Genomic DNA, 14,843 nt, shown 5'->3' with positions numbered 1-14,843 from the left:
CCCCCCGCCCCCCCCCCCGCTCTCCCAGTAAACCGCAAGGGGGGGAAAAAAAAAAAAAAGAAAAAAAAGCAGCCCACATGACCCGGGCCGCGGCGGCAGCAGCGCTGGCTGGGCGCGGGCGGGCGGCGCCTCCCCCTGCTAGGTCCGGAGCTCACACCCGCGCTCGCGCAGCCCGCCTGCCCCGCGCCCTGCGCTACACGCCCGGGCACCGCCCCCCCCACGGCCGCACCGCCCACGTCCACGTTCACGCGCGTGGCCTTGCGCTCGGGGGCGGCGGCGGCGGCGGCTGCTGCTGGGTCGCCGTTGCTGTCGGCTTTACACGCAGGTCATTAACGAGGGGGCGTGCCCGAGGAGATTTTTCCCATAAAGCATTTTTTCTCTTTTTTTTTTCTCTTTTGCAAAACTGACTTTTACCTCTTTCCACTTCTCGCCAGTCATTTCAATCCCTCCTGGGCTGTTCGTGCTGCTGCACTCAAGTTTATTTTCCCGCCTGGTAGAGGTTTTAGGATTCGGTTGGTGCTTTTCACCTCTTGTTGCTGCTGTGCCCAAGGAGGGAAAGAGGAGCAGCTGCAGGAGGATCGGGAAGGTTTTCTGATGTAGTCATCGGGGAGGTGCCACTCGCTCCTGCGCGCTCTCTCTCTCTCTCTCTCTTTTTTTTCCCCTCTTTTCCCGTTTCAAACTGATTGATGCATCTCTACAAGTTGCCGGGCTTCGGGCAAGACCCGTCGGAGTCGCAGGGACACTTCTGAGCGCTCACCCGAGGCTCTTGGCACCGCGTCTGGGGGCTCAGTCTTGCTCCCGGAAGGCGATCGGAGACTGACATCAGCCCATCCAAGAGTTGGAGGGATTCATTTAAAAAGTGATTGTTTTCTCTCTCGCTCTCCAGCCTAACAGTTGGGTTGGCGTCGTCCTGCAGGTTTGGGCATCCCAGCTCCGCCTCGCTGGCTGGTTCGTAACCTCTGCTCTTCATTCACTCTGGTGCACCCACACCCGGCCAAGAAAAGCACGCGCGAGAAATCCCCGAGGCTCTGCCAGCGCCAGGGGTGTCGTCTCCCGCCGCCGCAGTCCGACTCCGCCGGGGGGACCTGCCGGAAGACACGGAGAGCCAAACTTTTCTTTGAGGTTTGCAAGGCAAGACCGCTCCTCGCCGGCTTAGCTGCCGCTTAAGCAGTTCCAGGACGCCGGCAGGGCTGGGTTTGTGGCTCCGGATCCCCACCCTTTTCGGCGCACCGCCCCGAACCCGCAGCACCTACGACTCCTCCGAGATTTCCAAGGGTCTCCGGGTTAAGGCACAGAGAAGGCGGGGGAAGGGGGTCCTCACACTCCGGGACCACAGGCGCGAAGCCCTCCATCCGCACGGAGCCCTCCTCCTGCAGTTTCTCACCCGCCGCCAAAGTAACTTGGAGCGAAGCGGGGCGCACTGCGAGGGCCCTGGGCGGCGGCGGAGCCGTGCGCAGCCCGCGGCGCCGACGCTGAGCCGGGCCCGGCGGGCCAGTGTATGTCTCCCCGCGGCTGCGGCGCGCAACTCCCGGTGACTGTGCAGCGTGCGCCGCCGCCTGCCCCAATCCGCGGTGCCGCCGCCCGGCCCGGTGCGCACCTCCTTCTCCCGGGGTGACCGGCCTGCCGCCGCCGCTCGAGACACAGCTTGGCACCCCTTCCCCCGCCCTCGCCGCCGCCACCACACACACGCATGCTTCTCTCCATCTTGTGATTCCTTTTTTCCTCCTGAACCCTCCATTGGGGGTGCGAGTTTGTCTTTGCCCCCTCCCCGACCACCCCCCCCGTCTCCTTTTCTCGTTCTCCTTCCCCTCCCCAGCTTGGTGTGCGCCTCTTTCTTTTCTCGCCACTCTTCATTCTTATTTATTCATATTTATTTGGCTCCTGCTCTCTTTCTCCCCTTCCCTCCCTCCCTCCCTCCCTCCGGATTCCTGTTCTTTCCCCGGAGTGGCTTGTCGGGGGCTCCGCCGCTGGCTAGGCGTGATGTTGCACGTGGAGATGTTGACGCTGGTGTTTCTGGTGCTCTGGATGTGTGTGTTCAGCCAGGACCCAGGCTCCAAGGCCGTCGCCGACCGCTACGCCGTCTACTGGAACAGCAGCAACCCCAGGTAAGGCAATAGGGGGAGCGGAGAGCGGGGATACTCGGGCCTCGGCGCCCTGCGGAAGAAGCGGCGGTGGCGGCGGGGACCAGCGCGCACCAGCCGCCGGCGGCGCGCACCCTCGGAACCTGCGTCGCCAGGGCGCTGATGGCTTTCGAGGCGCCCGCGGGAAGCGCTCCCGTCGCGCCTCTCTTTGTTAAGCTGCCTCAAAGAGACCAGGAGTCCTTGGGAGTCCCGGGGGCAGCCCAGACCCGCTGCCTCTGCGGAGCGCGGGGAGACTCGGAAAAGGCGGGAGCTGGGGAGTCGAGACTTCTCCGCTTCTTCACCGGGGCAAGCCGGCCAGCATCTCGATCCGGGCGTAGCGCTTGGGCACCAGGAGTCCCGGGTGCGCGCCGTCAGGAGTTCCCGCCTGGAGCGTGGTTGCGCAGGGGCTGCAGGGAGAACCCACCAAACATCCCCAAAGTTTTTTTTTTTGTTTTTTTTTTTAATTTTCTTCCCTTTTCTCGGTACGTTCAGGGAGCGCACGGGCTGGGGGGAAGTGAGGCGGGGGCGGGGGCTGGGAAGCGGAAGCTTTAGGCTTTTATTTTCTTCTAACTGCGAGGCAATCATCCGGCCCCAAGCCCAGTCTCGGCCCGGCGCGCCTGGCAGTGGAGAGGATTCTCCCACCTCCTTGCCCCCCGTGGGCTCAAGGTGCCAGAAAGTTTGATCTAATGCCGGATTACGTCATGTGTGCGGAGCGAGCTGCTGGAGTTGGCCGAGCCGGGAGGTGGGAGCCCTGTAGTTCACGGCCTGGCGGTGTGAAGCCGGAGGAACACGCGCAATTACCTGGAACCGTTTTGTGGGCGTCTCCAAAGCCCTCCGAGTACGCGGAAGGCTAGAGATGGGCGCCTGGGGCCGCCCTAGCGCGCCTGCTGGACTCTGGCCACCCGCAGACGTCCCTTGTTCAGGGATTCTGGAAGTGGGGAGGAGTGAGGGTTGTCCAGTGTGCCGGGCGAACCCCTCCGGATCCAGAGCAGCTCCGAGCCCTACTTTCTCCCCGGCCTGTGGGCAGCAGTCGGCCCCGCTGGGCCCATAATGTTCTGGCTCTCTGGGACTGAAGCCAGCTTCCAGGTGCGGGCTGGTTTCGGTGCCTGCCTAAGAGGGAAATAGCATCGATTATACCTGAAATCCCAGGTTTTTCTCTGGACTGGAGTGGAAGTTGGGAGGAGAGAGGCTGGAGACCGAGGGGATGATAGTTTGTGGTGGCTGCGCGCCCAACGTGTATGGGAGAGAGGGGGCTGGCGGGCGCCTCCAGTTCTTCCTATCCCTGGGTGGCCGTGTCCACTGGGTCCGTCCTTACCCCTTAATTCAGGCTTGGAAGGGAGTCCCCGCTTGAAGTAATGTCAGCTCAGATGAAGATGGGCAGATTTCCCCACCAGCGGTCGACCGGTTGCCGAAAGGAGAGTAGCCCCCCCGCCCCACTCCAGGAGAGAGAGTCACACCCAGGTAGCCCAAATTCTAAATTGCACCGCCTGGCAGAAGTGGAGACATCCCTGAAAGTTTGGTTAAAAAAGAAAAAAATGTCTTCTGGAGGTGGGTGGTGGGATGGGAAGCTATTTCTTCTTTGACATGCCACTTACCACTATTAGGAAAAGAAAGGGAAGCCATCCCGCCAGAGGAGATGCCTTTTATTAAAGCTGACAAGACAAATAGAGCAAGCTTTCCAGTTGGTGATGGTGTTAAAAGCAAGTCTCATTATGTTGGTTGGTTTTATACCCGCCCTGGGCTTTATTAAACAGCATATACGAAATACAGGAATTTATATTTCTAAACTTTAGTGCCCTATTAAATAAAATAACAGTGAACCTGGTTAGTTGAATGTGGGACATTTTGTGCTTAGTTGCTTTTCCTTCCCACTCCAAACTTCACAGTGTGATCTTTTCCTCACAGTTTTCATTTATTTGGATTCTTGGGTGTTCCAGTCATCCTAGGTTAAAACAGAAAGAATCAGCAACACCCCCACTTACCCTTCCTTCTTAACCTGTCAAGCTAGTCTGAGTTAGTTTGAGGACATTTTATCTTAGGTTATCTCTGTTTTATGCTTTTGATACTGTTGTTTGGTTTGAGATTAGCACATTGATTTTTGTCACAGGTCATGTTTTTTAATAGATTTGCCCTGCCTGTAGAAAACTCTGCTCAGGATGCCATGGTGGCTTTGAACCTGCCCAGACAAAGTTAATCTGTAGAATTTTAAAATACCAAGGGTATTCTTAAGTCTGTATTCTAATTCGAGGCTTGTGGAAATACCTTTTTATTTGATCGTTATCATTTTGATGATGTTCAAAAGAAAGGATAATGTACCCCTCTCCCAAGAGATTCAGCTCTAACTTTAGTATTCTTAGGGGTTTGTGGGTGCATTTATCTTCATATGTTGTCACAGTAAAACTTACTTTAAAAAAACTAACGTAACCGTGAAAGGCAGGCCTGGTAGGCAGATTTCTCTCTGAAATGTTGAATAAGATGGGGTTTTTTTTGATGTATTAAGAAAATTCAGCTTGGATGTGATTTAAAAACAGCCAATGCAAAATAACTAGTTTAGAAATAAGCACAGTTTATCTCAAAAGATAGGGAAGAAACATTTTAGAAAATTTTCAAGGGTTTACTAAATTTTATAGATTCAATGTTTTACATTTTACTTTCAGTAATGTTATTTTGTAAAGTAAGCTAATCATGCCTTCTGATTTTATATAAATCCTATTTTTTAGGACTTGTTAAACTAATAAGATCAGAAGACTTAATCTTTTGGAAAAAAGTTGAAAACTTTGATTTCAACTTAAACAGATTAATTTTTTTTTCTTAGGTAAGTTCAGTAGACAGGCTAATAAGGGATTCTGTGGCAAAATGAAGTAAATATATTTTTGCTTATACTAATGGAGGTGAATTTGAAATTATGTTTAAATACAATTAGAATTAAATATTACATCTTGATCACAGGATTTAAATATCTTATATTGTAACTTCTGTAGTCCTAGGAGTTCATTGTTTTCATTAATGACTCTTATTATACCATTAGTATCCATAGATCTGGATTAACAGAGAAAAAAATATTAAACTTATTTGCTATCAGATAGAATCTACTGTCATAGGTATTTGCTTCTGGAAAGTGGATGTTCAATTTTCAAATGCTGATAACTTTTTAGTTGCTAGTACTTATTGGGTGGCAGGCCAAAAACCAATTTTATGTTTTGAATTGGCACAAATCTCTGAAATAGCAACTGAGAACTATCAATCTGAATAGAAGTATATGTGATAACATTTGCCTAAATGCATCTTCCATATTTTAAAAATTTGGAAAGTTGTCTGGATTTCACCTAAATATAGTAATAGAGTGATCCTTCTAATGTTAGGCTGAATTCTGAACCAGCATGTTACTAAGTAACTTTGAGTAATGAATATCTAAATCAAGGAGAATATAGCTATTTGTCTTTAATTTCTTTAAGAATGTAAAAAGCTTTTAAGTAACTTTTAAAGAGACTTTCAGTAATAAAACTTTATTTACATTATCCCGTAGCAGCTACGCTTGTAAAGATAGAGATGACTCAATATAAGAACATGCCTCTTAATCTGAAGCATGTTGTAAACAGTTTGGTGCTTCCAATGAGAATATTCTTTTAAATATTGTGTGTATATTGAAAAGTTCTTGGTTTCTTTTGACCAGTTGCCAAAATGATAATAGGATAATTAAACGTTTCCTACTAATTGGCATTAACAGGTAGAAAAGTAAAATAATACAGTGGCAAATACTACCAGCATACTTGAAGAATATTGATTCTCCCCACTTAATGCTTTGCTTCTGCTGGGTTCTGAGTATCACCAATTTAAAGTGTTATGCTCTGATGGGAAGAAAAAATATCTCTATAATTCACCCAGAGTATACTAAATTTTAACCCAATCATATGTTTTCTTTGGACTTTTAAAATTCTTGTAGGGACTTGTAAATTAAACATTTCATGTTAGAGTAGCAGGTAATTGACACCATTTAGTTTTGTTAACATGTAATCTTGCAGTTGTGAAAGTGCTATGAATTCTAGGTCAGTACTCAAACCTTTCTGGTTTACAGATCATTTGTATGTGGCTAAATAGAGAGAGATAGTAACTCCCCCCCCCCCATCATAATCCTTTGGTTTTTTCCTTTCAAAATAAACTTGTTTTATTTTTTTAAATCAGAGTCATCAATGTTTTATTATGTATATACAATATTCTAGCACTGTGCCTTTTCCACTGACAAAGGAAATCGGTTTGATTTAAATCTAAGAATTTGGAAAGATGGAAAGTTGATCCTGGTTTTGAATGAATTTTATCACCAAACTTGTACAGGATTAACTTTATTTTTGAAATTTTAAATGTTTAAATAATAACTTATATGTTAGAAACTTAAAAGTTCTTCCAGTAAAAAGCATTATTTAGAATTTTTTAATTTTATTAACAGCCTCAATGTAATGTATTGATATAATTGGGTAATTTTATTATTTTGATCTTTTTATCAGAATTTATGTAGACATCCGGATAAAAATAAAGCAGTATGACAGATTTATATCTCCCGTTTTTACCCTGATCCATTTGCAAAAAACCTGAAGTGAATCCCCCCCCCCTTTTTTTTTACTTTACAAATTGGTATAATGGTTCTTGTTTTGGGGCACTTTTCTGTAAACATTTGAAAAGAAAAATTAGCTCCTGAGATGTTTGTTCCATCCATTTTATGCGTTATATATTCATAATAAGCTCTCAGAAATAGTCAACTGTCTTTTTTTTTTTTAGGTGACTGGAACATCAGTGCTATTTGAGGCATACTTGGCTGTACAGTCTAATTTGGCATTTCCAGCATGAGACCAAGGTCAATAAACTCCTTGTGATTAAAAGAATCAGAGAGAGCCTTCAGTTGTTCATTACTCCCTGTTAGTTGATTTTAGTGGTATTAACTAAACCATTGGCTCACTGAAGGAATATCTTGTTGCCATGTGTGTTCTGGCTGATAATCAATAGCTGTAGAGGCTTCCACCTTTGAAGGCTGAAGATCAGGTTTGGAAGGAGCACTTAGTTATTTGGGGGCAAATTAACCTTGTGAATTTCTTGCCATTTAATCTTGCAAGATGCCTTCTGAACAGGCATTACATTGCATTCTGTCCACTGGCCTGATTTCCTGTTGTATAGGGACAGATAAAGATGAGCGCCTTCTCTTCTCCCCTGTTGCTATGAACCACGCAAGCTACCAGCTTCATGCTGGGCCAAGAAAATGAATGAATACAATTAGTCCTTCAGGAGTCCTGGCCTTCGCAAGCTTGGGAGAAGAATATGCTAAAAGAATGTATCTTTGAGGAAGAGAATACATTAAAATACAAAGTGGAACAAAACTAAGAAAATATTAACAGAATTTTACATGTGGGTAGCATTTATTTATTGTTTAGTGGGTTTTTTTCCCAGTATAAATCATTTGCTTTAATAGTTTTTTAAAAAGATGCCATTCAACCCTTTTCATTTTTGTATTTGTTTTGAATAACTTCCAGTAGCAATGATGATTTTAAGTTACATTTTATTTTTAGTAAGGAACCAGTCTATGTCGACTGATTCCTTATTACCAATTTTCTTTTTAGAAACAGTATATAAACTGTTAAAATAACAGCTCTGATTAGAATGTTCATGTTGGAAATGAAGCCTGTGTGTCCCTAAGTACAGCGAGGAAGGCCCTGGCCACTTACCCAGGATATTTAGACAGGATCAGTTTTCCGAACTGAGAAAAAATTGCCTTTTGATCATTTGTGACGGATAACACCTTCATATTCAGGTATAAAAACCTCAAAGGGAGTATAAGAAATGAGCTATTAATATTCACTTTTAGTAATTTGTCTTTTGATGGTGATCTTAGACAACTAAACATCTACAGTGTGCTCTCTTTTAAGGGACTGATTTATATTATTAGATTTATATTTTCATTTGCTTCTGAACCTATATCCTGACCTGCTTTGTAGAAAAGTTTCTTGTGATTAATTTGAATTTCCAGTGTTTCTGAATGGGATGTTACTCACAACCAGGAGGTCTATTTCCTCCTAAATTTGTCTGCATTTAGGTCTTTAAAATTAAGTCAGTAGTAAACAAGGCAGCCCAAAGACAATAGAACCGCTCAGTTTAAAATTAAAAAGTAATATAGTGGTTTTTTTGTACTATAAGTATTATACATAGTTTGATTATAAATGAAAAAAGTTCCCTGTATCTTAGTATTTTTGATAATATCTATTCCTTGTTGCACTTTGAAGGATTTATTGTAAACTACTGAAATCTGTGCACTGTTTTGTAATGTGGAATGTGTGTGGATATAAACTCTTGGTTTTGAGGCTTTTGAGTATAGTTTTCAAACAGCCATAGATTTCAATAAAAACATTATTTTAAAATAGTGAAAACTCCTACTTAAGTTAGCTAGTTGCTGGGAGACAGGAGTGTACCACAGTCATGGTTACCTGAGCTTTCATTCAGGTAGAGTTCTATCATTTTCAATAAGGAAAAATAAACCTTTGTCATCTTTAGAAACATCCTTCATACAATTGACAGTTGACAGGTTGAAGAATATGTTACTGTCAGGCTTTATTTTCCAGTCAAGTGAGAAATAAAAATAGTTTTGAGTGATTTTTAAGAAAATCTATTTAAAAATTATTTCAAAATGTAGGGGAATGCTTTTAATATTTATTATGTATGTCATAGAATTAATCTGCCATTTGCTTCAGGGAAGGTCAGCAAAGTGCAATTCAAGGAGAGACTCTGACAGTTAAGTTCCTAGGCTGTTTACTTTAAAAAGTCCAATACAGTTGTTGTGTTTGTAATAAGATATCATTGGATGTTTTATGATGGCATTCTTTAAGAGATGTAAGTACATCAGTATTATTCCTGTAATTATTTATCAAGTGTCCCGTTTTCCATGACTGATGATCATGATTCTGCTATGACGTGGGAATTCTGGTCATGTGATATCTGTATGTTTATGCATTGGACAATTATGTTATTGGCACACAAAGATTAGACCTTTTTAAAAAATTGCTATTAATAATTTTAAATAACTGCACAGTGTAATGTATAGGTTTCCATGTGGAAATGTGTGAATACATGCTTGGAGATTAGGGAAAAAAGATGACTAAGTTTTTGCTCCCCAATTTAGAAAAGCTAGGTTTTTGGCTTTCTGTTAAATCAGAGGGGTTTTTTTTTTTTTTTTTTTTTTTTAGAAGCAGCCATCTTGTTTTAAGACCGATTTTATTTCTTTCATGAAAATGGTCTGGAAATGAATATGGATGATAGAAAAGGACTAAACCACTTTATAATAATTTTGGCAGGGCTCTACATTTAAAGCTCTCTCAAATTATTTGTTAGCTCATTAGAATGCTATCTTCTTGTATTTAGTTGAAAAAAAGGGAAGTTTTAATTTAGTAATAATATATTTTAAACCCAGGCATATTTTAATGTTAAATGTCGGGCTGTACCATGTTTACATATGTATTTTTCTTTTGTAGCTTACAATTTGTTGTTAATTTCAAAGTAGTATATTAATAGCTCCTATGGTCACCCCCCAAATCCTGATTTCCTTTTTTTGATTGTTCTAAGTAGGCCTTTTTATGTCAACCAACGTATTTTTTTTCCGTAAATCGCTCAGCGGTACCAAGAATCTTTCTCTAGTAAGAGGTGCTGATAAAAGTATAGGTATCTTTAAAAATGAAACATTTGGGATGCTTTCAGAAGCATTATATGAGATCAGAGCCTTTTTGTCCCTGAAATATAGGCTTTCATTCTCTCATTACTAAACTGTTCTTATGGGTTCTTATAATTTCTTAGAAAATTATATTGGAAGTAGATTCATATTTGTTATTAAAAATTATGAGAATATGTCAGCCGAGTCTGTTATATTTTCCACCACGTTTTGTATTTTTCAATAAATTTGGTAGAACATGTGGCCTAGTAAAGTTTACCAAAAATTTATACTAAACTTCTTGCTACTGCATCTGTTTGATGATGTCTGGGAACATTATTCCCATGAACTGCAGTAAAAACAGAACTTCCTTAAGATTAATTTCAAAGTAACCTGACTTAGTCAGTCTGATTAAACTGGGCACAGATTGAAAACTACTTATGTCACAGATTGCTTCAGTTCATTAGAAGTAGGATTTTTGGTGGTTGCAGATGCAATATAAAGGTGATAAATAAAATGCATGTTTTAAGAAATGGTATACATCTCCTAGACTCCTTATTTGAAGTCCAGGTATGAGCTGATAGTTTTTGTACTGCAAAGCTTTCCTCTGATATCCATCATCCGTCCATTTTTTTGTTTTGTTTTTTGACTGGCTAATGGATAAGACTAGAATATCTGAGTGTCCAAAGTGACCTTTTTGTTTTAAATGGACTAATAAATACTTTTGTTTTTTCTTTTTGCTTCTAAGCTGTCAGAGTGTCCATTCTAAGTCTTATTAGTGACTTATTTATGTATGTAGAAACTATAGTTAACAACTAGCTCTTGCTTCATGTTGTGAAAATACATATTAGGAAAGTATTTTGTCATATTAAAATGCAGTTTTATGGTTTGAATAAAATCAAGGCATGGCTTATTTTGGTTGGATAATTATAGTGCAAATTGTGATCTGGATTTTGATGGTGGTAGACATGATACTTGGTGTTTCATGTTCCATAGACACCCGTGGGACATACGGCTTTGTCACGTTTACCGAACTTTAATAATGTGTGTGTGTGGGGGGGCTTAACCTCTTGGTTAGGTTTTTTATAGTACTTAATTTTATGGAAACAAATGGGAATGGAAAGAAAAGGAAGACTAATTCTAAATATGGGGAAATGATCCTTTGTGTTTAACAATTAGGTTAAACAAAGTGGGAGCAAATGAGCCTCGTTCCCCTTCTATTGTTTCAGGGCAAGAAAATACAGACAGATGTCGGAATGTGGAAGCTGTGACCTCTGACCCACACAGCATGGCCGCTGCCATGGCACACAAGTGTCCTGAGCCACCATAGTAGCAGGATGCTTTTTTGAAGTGACTGACACTTTGAGATGGAGAACCTGAAACTGATTCTGTAGCTATTTGCAGGTCTCTGAAGTATCAGTCTTTTTAGCTTCACTTTTAAGTTCCTCACCTTACCTTTTATGAAAAATGTTTCTTTGTTTGGCTCAGACAGAGCTTTTGTGACTTCTGGATGGGTTCTGTATTCCTGTAGCCACTATCAATCTTTGCCTCCCAATAAATTCATTCGTCGGGTTGGGATAATGGAGGAGGCGCAGATGTATGGCTCTGCTGCACCAAAGCATTTGTCTGCTTTATTTAACTAATATCTATATTTTAAAGACAGATGAAAGCGCTGGTTTTATTAAAGGCCTTTTCTTTTAGTTTCTGACCTGCAATCTTGCCAATAACCCTTGGGTTCAGACAGACCATTAATGTTTTAGATACTGTGGCATTCAGTGTTTTCTTCATATATTTGTTTACTGTTACTGCTTCGATAAACTTTTATGCCTATTTCGGTAGTTTTCTGGCGGGGGCTCCATTTATTAAAATTTAGTGACCCAGCACTAAGAAGGGTACAGTTCAAATCGTGGTGCTTCTGACAGGGTTTTGTGTCAAACTAGAGAAAATAATAGGGAAATGAAAGCTGCCAAAATGTGTCTCCCAATTACTAATTAATCAGGCGAGAAAGGACCTCAGTGACAGATCTGGTGTCCGCCATGACAGCAACTCGGGGGGATGCTTTATTTTAAATACTGTATAAAACAAATTAAAGTAAGCCTCAGGGAATGGAGCACCCAGATATTTGATTTCACAAGTGCTAATTTAATTCCATGGAAAGCAAAGCAAAAAGCAAAATTTGAAACTGCATCTTTGTACTCTTCACTGATAATATCAAAACAAAGCTATTCTAAAGAGTATTTCCCTTATTAATAAACAATGCCTTTATTCTTATTAATATTTTAGCACAGATACAGTAGTATTCTTGGTTTTAGTATCCATAGAGCATTTTATACCTACTTTATTGTCAATAGAGACTCAGGAAAAAATTCAAAATTTTTCCATCATATGCCTGTCATCAGTATTTTGAGAATTGCTGTAATTGAAGAACTAACCTTTTTTCCTCCCCTGCAAATACACGTTTTTGCTGTTCCAGAGGTTCCCTTCTCTTCTGGCAATGTTCCCATTATGGTTGCTGGACCCATAATTAAATGCCTGTTATTAGTGTATTTTTTCCATAGCATTTACAACATAAAAAGAAAAGGGTCTTGTATGGAACTATAGCTGTCAGGGGAACAATGAAAACTAATTACACACTCAGCTATCACCATTGTCAACTATACTCTTGGGAAAACAAAAACATGACAAAGTGTGTGTGTTGGGTGGGGTGTGTATACATATATAGGGTATTCCATATGAATATATACGTATGGGGTCAGACATATCGGATGACCTAACTTGAAACTCTGTGTTCTCGGAAACAAAACAAAACATAAAAGACCATCTGATTCCGTTAATTAAAAAGAAACAAAGCAGTTCTTTATTAGGGAGAGAGTCCTTACTTTGGTATCCCTCCCTTATTATATGGACTGAGAGAACCAGCAGTAATTTTGACTCTGAATACCTCATTATTTTGAGTTTTACTTTGGAATGGTCTTGTTATTGATACATCTATAGATGCTGTTAATGTATCTGATTATTTCTTACAGTTACCTCTTTTATAAATTGTTACTTCCTATCTCTAGATTTTTGTCTTGATATCTGGTTATTTGAGAACTAATTACCTAGTTTGTTACTATGTAGATCTCTCTATCACAGTCTTTCCCTTTTGATGGCTTTGGCCATTTTACTATTTCTGGGCCTGTGCGATTGGTAGGTGGATTTGAGAAAGAAAATAAAACTAAAAAAATGACATTTCTGAAACTTAGAGCAGCTTTGGTGTGAGATTTGGTAAGAAAAGACTTTGAGGCTATTGAATAACATGAGGTTTTGGAATCAATTTTGGATTTCAATCATCCGTGCCATCCCTGTTCTCTGGTACTATGTGGAATTAGGATTTGGCCCTAGATAATGTTTTCCATTACTATCTTGATTCCTTGGGTGAATTCTCTGTAGTATACTTAAAATCAAAGCCAAATGGGTGAATTTAGGAATTATGTATTGATTTTAGCTTATTTTTCCAAAGTTTTCACATTAAAACAATATTATAGCTAATATCTAAGCATAATAATATATTCCTGTATTGAATATCTAAAAGTTACAATTGATGAAATATCTATTGAGTGATACGTACAAGCACTGGGAGGCACACAGCTGCCTCAGAGATGAAGACAGCAACTGTACCCTGAGGGAACTTGCAGTTTTGTGCAGTTACAACAATTTTATACACAGAGTAGATAGTACTATGAGAGATGTTCACACATGGATTTATTCAGCAAATATTTATTGAGTGTCCACTGTGGGCCAGGTATTGTCCTTGTACTGGAGATACCACAGTAAACAGTGTAAACAGCATCCCTGCATGAAGCATTCAGTTAGCAATTTCTAGATAACTGCTTCTCATCGTCTAATTGCATGCAGATCCTCTGGAGGTCTTGCTGAAATACAGATTTTAATTCAGTGGATCTGGGGCAGGGCCCTGCTAGTGTGCATTTCTTACAAGCTCCAGGTTATATGATGCAGTTGGCCTGTGCACCACAGTTTGGGCAGCAAGTTTCTAGATAAGTCAGTGGGGAGAGAGATTATTTCCGGCTCCTCATCAAGGACTCTTGGTTGTATTTGCCCTGAACTTCCTATATAGTTCTATAATTTCTAAAATGGCTTAGTATTTGCACAAGGGAAAGTGATTTGTCTTAAGACCTAGTAGTCTTCATTTTTAGCACTTTCCTCCAAATCTCAAATCAAATAGCTTTTCCTATTGAGGTGTATGCATCATTAAAAATCCACCATGAACAAGAGTACTAGGCCAGGGATTTTGTTGTAAGTTTTGCTTAGACAGATTCTTTTGGAGTGAAAATACTGCCTTGGTCCAAAAAGTTTTAGGAGGATCCTGTCATAAATGTCTCAGGATATTTATTTGCAAACCCTCCCCAGATGTATTTTATGTGGCAATGCCAGAATTACACCTCAGAAACAGATTTTTAACACTTTCCCATTTAAATTGGAATGCTTAAATGAACCCCAAATGTTCATTTTACATTCAGCAGAGAAGATGACTAATAGTGTGTCTGCTTCCACTGGCTGGGTGTGTTGTGGGTGGCCCTGACGGGAGCCTACGCTTCCAATGGGGTTATAAGAGACTTGGGGGGAAATTCATTCCTGCTTTAAAATTCTCCGATTCTAGTGTCCTTTGTGGGAAATCTTTGTTCCTCCACAGTCCAGGTACTATAAAGTCTGTAAATACGCTTCCACATTTTTCAGTCTGTATATCATTTGATTTGCAGAACAAATATCATGGGATGCTTGTATTAACAAATAAAGGATGGGACTAGTTAAATTCAGATTACTCTGCCTCCTTACCCTTTTTGTTCTTCACTCTGTGTGTATAAATACAATATTACTAATCCCCTAAGTGAACTTTAAAGTCTTTGAAAGCATCAGTGAGTTGAGTTACTTAACCAAAATTACCTCTATGGAACAATTGTAAAAAGGAAGATGGAGCTGTTTGTACTGTAAATCAGCTATATTTTAATACAAACAAAAAAAGAGGGAAAGGATGGTGAGCC

At 41.2% G+C, this 14,843-nt stretch overlaps 1 protein-coding gene across 3 annotated transcripts in view; it reads left to right on the top strand.

Annotated features, from left to right (window-relative positions):
- Positions 1-998: 998 nt before the first annotated feature.
- The window catches only part of EFNA5 (ephrin A5), a 271,998-nt gene continuing 258,153 nt past the window's right edge, over positions 999-14,843 (top strand). For 2 of the 3 annotated variants that reach the window (XM_073888921.1, XM_025866609.2), the window contains exon 1: positions 1,835-2,105. In XM_073888921.1, the coding sequence (XP_073745022.1) occupies positions 1,981-2,105 (125 nt within the window). In that variant the 5' untranslated portion in view covers positions 1,835-1,980. Of the gene's footprint in view, positions 1,123-1,834; positions 2,106-14,843 lie in introns of those variants that run through there. The other variant, XM_073888917.1, reaches the window with a different exon arrangement.

Source organism: Callorhinus ursinus, unplaced genomic scaffold, assembly GCF_003265705.2.
Source record: "Callorhinus ursinus isolate GAN/ISIS: 27379988/994484 unplaced genomic scaffold, GSC_fseal_2.0 scaffold3, whole genome shotgun sequence".
In the NCBI taxonomy this organism is placed as follows: domain Eukaryota; kingdom Metazoa; phylum Chordata; class Mammalia; order Carnivora; family Otariidae; genus Callorhinus; species Callorhinus ursinus.
Note: the sequence above shows the minus strand (reverse complement) of the source record. Positions and strands in the feature narration are given on the sequence as shown.